We start from the raw sequence: 4959 nt of genomic DNA, 5'->3' as shown, positions 1-4959 counted from the left end.
AGATGCATGTCATCTCATTTCCTATGACTTTCCTATTCCTATGATTTTTCAATCCTATGAATCAAAGGAAGCCTTAATATTTTCGTTGGTACTGGTAGGTGCCATTAAAAATCTTTGTTATGTTTGACACCACTTCACTTATTTACAAGGTCATGTAGAGTATGCTTTTGCATAAAAGCTCAATAGACACATTTTATTTCGTACAATTAGTCATACCTTTCTTCATTTGCAATATGTGAAGTCTCACTATTTCCAAACAAGACATGTTCAAATTTCCTTTAGTCCGTATAGCCCCCATGCATGGTCAATTGTTATAATTCTATTTGCTTTTAATTAATTGTTTCCTTTATTTATTTTGGATTACTACTATTGAACAGTTGAGCATCATGGTTGTATCAAATTTTATTTAAATTTGCTGTGTTCAAAATTCTCGCAACAACACACGGAGTGTCATCTAGTTTAGGAAGTGAGGGAGTACAACTGATTTTATATCACCCAAAAAAGAAAAACTGGTTTTATATAAGAGCGAAAACCTCAATGACACTCGCATGGAAGGGACGACGATCCCTTTGAGTGGCTCTCCGAAGTGCCCCCTTATCACTCTTGCATTTGTTTTCCCCATTTTATTCTGACATCGGCTGCTTAACTTCGACCGTCCGATCCTTATCACTCCTGCACACGCACCCTCCGCTCCTTCCCACTCGCCCCGCCGCCGTATCGCCCCGCGCCGCGTCGCCGTCGTCGTTCGCCGGCCATTCGACTCGCTCCCTCGCCCACGCTGCCACCTCTCCACCCTTAGACCGCCTCCTTCGAGGCCTGCTCGCGTCGCTCCCCCGCCCACCGACGCACGGCCACTGTCAGTGTTCGCGCCGGCTTCTCGTTACGGCCAGCCATTCCGTCTGCTCCGTGCCCTTGTGGTTGTTCGCCAACTTGCAGGATTGCGGCGGAAAACCCTCGTTTATTCGTAAGCTTGGTTTCACTTCTCACTATTTTTTTATGTGCTGTCTTCTGTGTCCCAGAGAAATAAAATCCATTTTTGTAGGTTCCAAGTTCCAACCAGTCCGTATAGGCATGTCAATTGTCAGATTTCAGCTTAAATTGTTGCACCCTTACATTCTTCTAAAATTTAAACTGATAAAGTTCTACTGGAATTTAGATATATCGAGCCAACATGCAAGTACATAGGTGTTTTTCTCGTTTGATTACCTAGCTCGCTTTCGGTTATTGTTTCCCAAAAATTTGTGCGCACTCAAAATTAATCTTGCTTCCTCAGCTTTATGAGTGCGAGGCAGTGTTTTTAAGAGCACTGTCATGGCGTCTCCTGCTTCTGTTACCAACCTGGGGAGCAACGGAAGGCCTGGCCCACTGCCGACAGCGGCAGTGAGGAGAGGGCACTTGGTTTCAAGGATCAGTTTCACGGGTTTTGACGGTGTCCGGAGGTGGCCATGTGCACCTGGAAGACTATGTAGATGTATGGTCATAACTAACTTGATCGATGAGAAGGGAGCTCAGTTCTCATCAAGAGTAAGTGTGAACGTTAAAGCTGATGATGACAGTGATCTTCTTTCAAAGCCCCCGCAGAGGCCAGTCCGGCTGAATGGGCCACCAGCAAGCATGGATACAGCAACAACATCAGCACCTGCCAGGAAGCCAGCAGGCGTAACATTGCAAGACCGAGAGAAGGTCCGAGAGTCATTGGATGAGGTGTTGGAGAAGGCAGAGAAACTTGAGGCCTCGAGATCCAGAAATGTGGATGGTGAGAACCGTGCATTGAGACAGAATGATGTGGCAAAGCCTAATAGTTCAGTGCCAATAGTGGTGGAGGAAGGCTCGAATTCCAAAAGGACAAAAACACTAAAGAGTGTATGGAGAAAGGGGAACCCTGTGCCCACTGTACATAAGGTGATTAGAGACCGTCCACGCACTGAAACTAGGGATCAGTCCATATCTGCTGCTGAACCTTCAGTGTCATCTCCATCAAAACTAGCACCTCACCTACAAACAAGACCTTCTGTAGCACCACCACCTCGTCGCCCTGTCAAAGCTGACACATCAAAGGAGAAAAAAGGACCCATCCTGATCGACAAATTTGCTTCCAAGAGACCAATGGTTGATCCAGCTGTAGCTGAGGCACTGGTAGACCCTGTCAAGCCAGTACGCGGTCCACCAGCCAAAGCGAAGGATAATCGTCATAAAAAAATTATTACACCAGCTGGTCCCCGCCGACGTATGTCAAATGATGATCGATCAGTTGATGACGACGCTCCAGTGCGCAAGGGAAGGAGGTGGAGCAAGGCAAAACGTAGGGCTGCCAGGCTTGAGGCTTTAGAAGCTGAAGAGCCTGTTAGGGTTGAGATCCTTGAAGTTGGTGAAGAAGGTATGGATATTGACGAACTAGCATATCAACTGGCAGTTGGCGAATCAGAAATTCTGCGCTTTTTATCAGTGAGAGGAGCAATGCTTGACAATGTTCAGACTCTTGATAAAGATTTGGTTAAGATGGTTTGCATGGAATATGAAGTTGAAGTACTGGAAAGTGTTCCGGTGAGAGTGGAAGAGATGGCAAAGAAGAATGAGTTCCTTGATGAGGAGGATTTGGATAAACTGGAAGTAAGGCCTCCCATTGTAACTATCATGGGTCATGTTGATCATGGGAAGGTACCACGTGTTATATAAATTTTAAGACTTAATTATTCTGACCACTGTTTGACATTTCTACTTCTGTTTGCAGACTACCCTTTTGGATTATATACGCAAGAGCAAGGTAAATTGGTAATAGCTTATCCTTGGCATGTCCTTTGTCTGTGACATGGGGTAGACATGTTATTGTTGGCATTCATACACGGTAACAACCATTTACAAAGAATTGTATGTCTAACCAAAGTGACATACAGGTGGTGGCATCTGAAGCTGGTGGAATAACACAAGGAATTGGAGCATATCAGGTTCTTGTGCCAGTTGATGGAAACCCTCAGGCTTGTGTTTTTCTTGATACTCCAGGGCATGAGGTATAGCAATATATATTATTTTCGTATATTTTTCTCACTTTCGCATGTCATATTACTCTTCCTAATCATTGACACAACAGGCGTTTGGTGCAATGAGAGCTCGAGGAGCAAAGGTAACTGATATCTGTATCATTGTTGTGTCTGCGGATGATGGCGTTCAGCCACAAACAAATGAGGCAATTGCGCATGCAAAGGCAGCCAGAGTCCCTGTTGTAATAGCTATAAATAAGGTCTATTTTCTAGCCACTCTCTTTCTTACTTGCAACAAGTCAATTTATTTTCCCCTTTCTCATATTTCAGTCACCTCATATGCAAGCAGGTGGACAAGGAGGGAGCTAATCCAGAACGAGTCATGCAAGAGCTTTCCCAGATAGGGCTTATGCCAGAGATGTGGGGTGGTGACACCCCGATGGTTCAGGTTGTTTATTGGCACACTCTGGAAAAAGGAAGTTCCTTACCGTAGCCACTTATTACCTATCTTGAGCTGATTTAGTTGTGATATCTTTCAGATAAGTGCTCTTAAGGGAGAGAATGTTGATGAGCTATTAGAGACTGTCATGCTTGTTGCTGAGGTATACTTTTGGTTAGACTTTCTTTTTTGCTTTTTGTTGTAGTTCCCTTTTGACTTGCTTTTGTTGCGAACTTGAAGTTGCTAGAATTAAAAGCCAATCCTCATAGAAATGCAAAGGGTACGGTTATTGAAGCATGTCTTGACAAGGCTAAAGGACCTCTTGCCACCCTAGTTGTACAGAATGGAACCTTGAATAAGGGCGATATTCTTGTTTGTGGTGAAGCTTTTGGAAAGGTTTGTTTCTTTATTTCCTACTTGCTGCACATGATTTCATTCAGTATATGGACTGGACTAGCCTTGCATTTGAAAAACAGAAGCTAGCACATATAATTGACATTAGCTAGCACATGTAATTGTGGGCCAATTGCTGTATAACATGTCACGGGTATTATGGCAGATCCGTGCAATGTATGATGATCGTGGAAGCCTTGTAGACCAAGCAGCGCCATCCAACGCCGTGCAGGTTTTTCCTCTTTCCTATTTCCGCCATTCATTTTCCTGTGATTCCTTTTTAGTCCATTTTATAATTCTGTCATATTTGTGACAAAGGATTCTATTACATTCAATTTTATTTCCCCGAAATCTAGTAATATCGTGTGATATTCTGTATCTTTCATGGAGAGCTAACTTTTTATTAGATCAAAATATATATGTAACTTGAATGGTGATGCTAGGCATTGGCCAGGTGACTGAATCGGTCGACCGGCCACCTAGGAAGCCATCTGACCCCCCCCCCCTTCCCCCAGCACCACTCATAGCAGCGCGCGTCCACGTTCGCAGCACCGCCATCAGGTCTCGCAGCACCGCTTGTCCCGGGCTCACAGCAGCGCTGTACAGCTTGCTTCAATGGGTGAGGAGGAGGATGGGGCTTGCAGAACGGCTGTCCCTCGCGCAGCCATAGGCAGTGCTTTTCTTCCTCGTTGCGTCCGCTTGAGGTGGTACATGGAGGCCACCAGCTGGGCAGCGGCGCTTGGGCATACCATGTCCGCTTGCTGTGAGGAGAAGCCCATGGGCGGGAGGTAGGAGATGGGTGAAAGAGAGAGAGGCGAGAGAACAGGTCGGGGAGAGAGGCGAGTCGTTGAGAAGTTTCTGGAGAAGGGGGTAAGGGAGAGAGAAAGCGGTGTGGAGGGTCCACGAGGGACACGTGGCGAGCGCACGGGTGGGACGACATGAGCATGTGATCGCCCCACCAACGGGAATCGTTTTCCTAACTTAAGCATGCCACAGATTTCCATCATTCAGTTGCAGTGTTACCCTTTTGAAAAGTGTACTTGTGTATTCGTAAAACAAATTCTCAAAGAAACATCATACATGTGCAATCTTTTAGAATACATGTTCTTGCAATTTTTTCTGCAGAAGTAAGACCATTTTTCTACTGTA

General features: G+C 45.3%; 1 protein-coding gene across 1 annotated transcript; it reads left to right on the top strand.

Annotated features, from left to right (window-relative positions):
- The first annotated feature begins 579 nt into the window (after window positions 1-579).
- Window positions 580-4138, top strand: LOC125522157 (translation initiation factor IF-2, chloroplastic-like). The gene is made up of 9 exons (XM_048687235.1): window positions 580-964; window positions 1274-2658; window positions 2732-2764; window positions 2895-3008; window positions 3089-3238; window positions 3328-3426; window positions 3518-3580; window positions 3658-3813; window positions 3977-4138. Exons 2-9 carry the CDS (start codon window positions 1312-1314, stop codon window positions 4121-4123), a joined length of 2109 nt encoding a protein of 702 aa, XP_048543192.1. The 5' UTR covers window positions 580-964; window positions 1274-1311; the 3' UTR covers window positions 4124-4138.
- The last annotated feature ends 821 nt before the right edge of the window (window positions 4139-4959 follow it).

This window comes from Triticum urartu, chromosome 7 (assembly GCF_003073215.2).
Source record: "Triticum urartu cultivar G1812 chromosome 7, Tu2.1, whole genome shotgun sequence".
Classification (NCBI taxonomy): domain Eukaryota; kingdom Viridiplantae; phylum Streptophyta; class Magnoliopsida; order Poales; family Poaceae; genus Triticum; species Triticum urartu.
This window is presented reverse-complemented; position numbering and strand designations above follow the sequence as displayed.

Coding starts and splice junctions, on each gene's coding strand:
- LOC125522157 (XM_048687235.1), top strand. CDS start 1,312: ATGGCGTCTCCTGCTTCTGTTACCAACCTGGGGAGCAACGGAAGGCCT. Junction 2,765..2,894: donor ATTATATACGCAAGAGCAAG/GTAAATTGGTAA, acceptor AGTGACATACAG/GTGGTGGCATCTGAAGCTGG. Junction 3,427..3,517: donor GTGACACCCCGATGGTTCAG/GTTGTTTATTGG, acceptor GATATCTTTCAG/ATAAGTGCTCTTAAGGGAGA.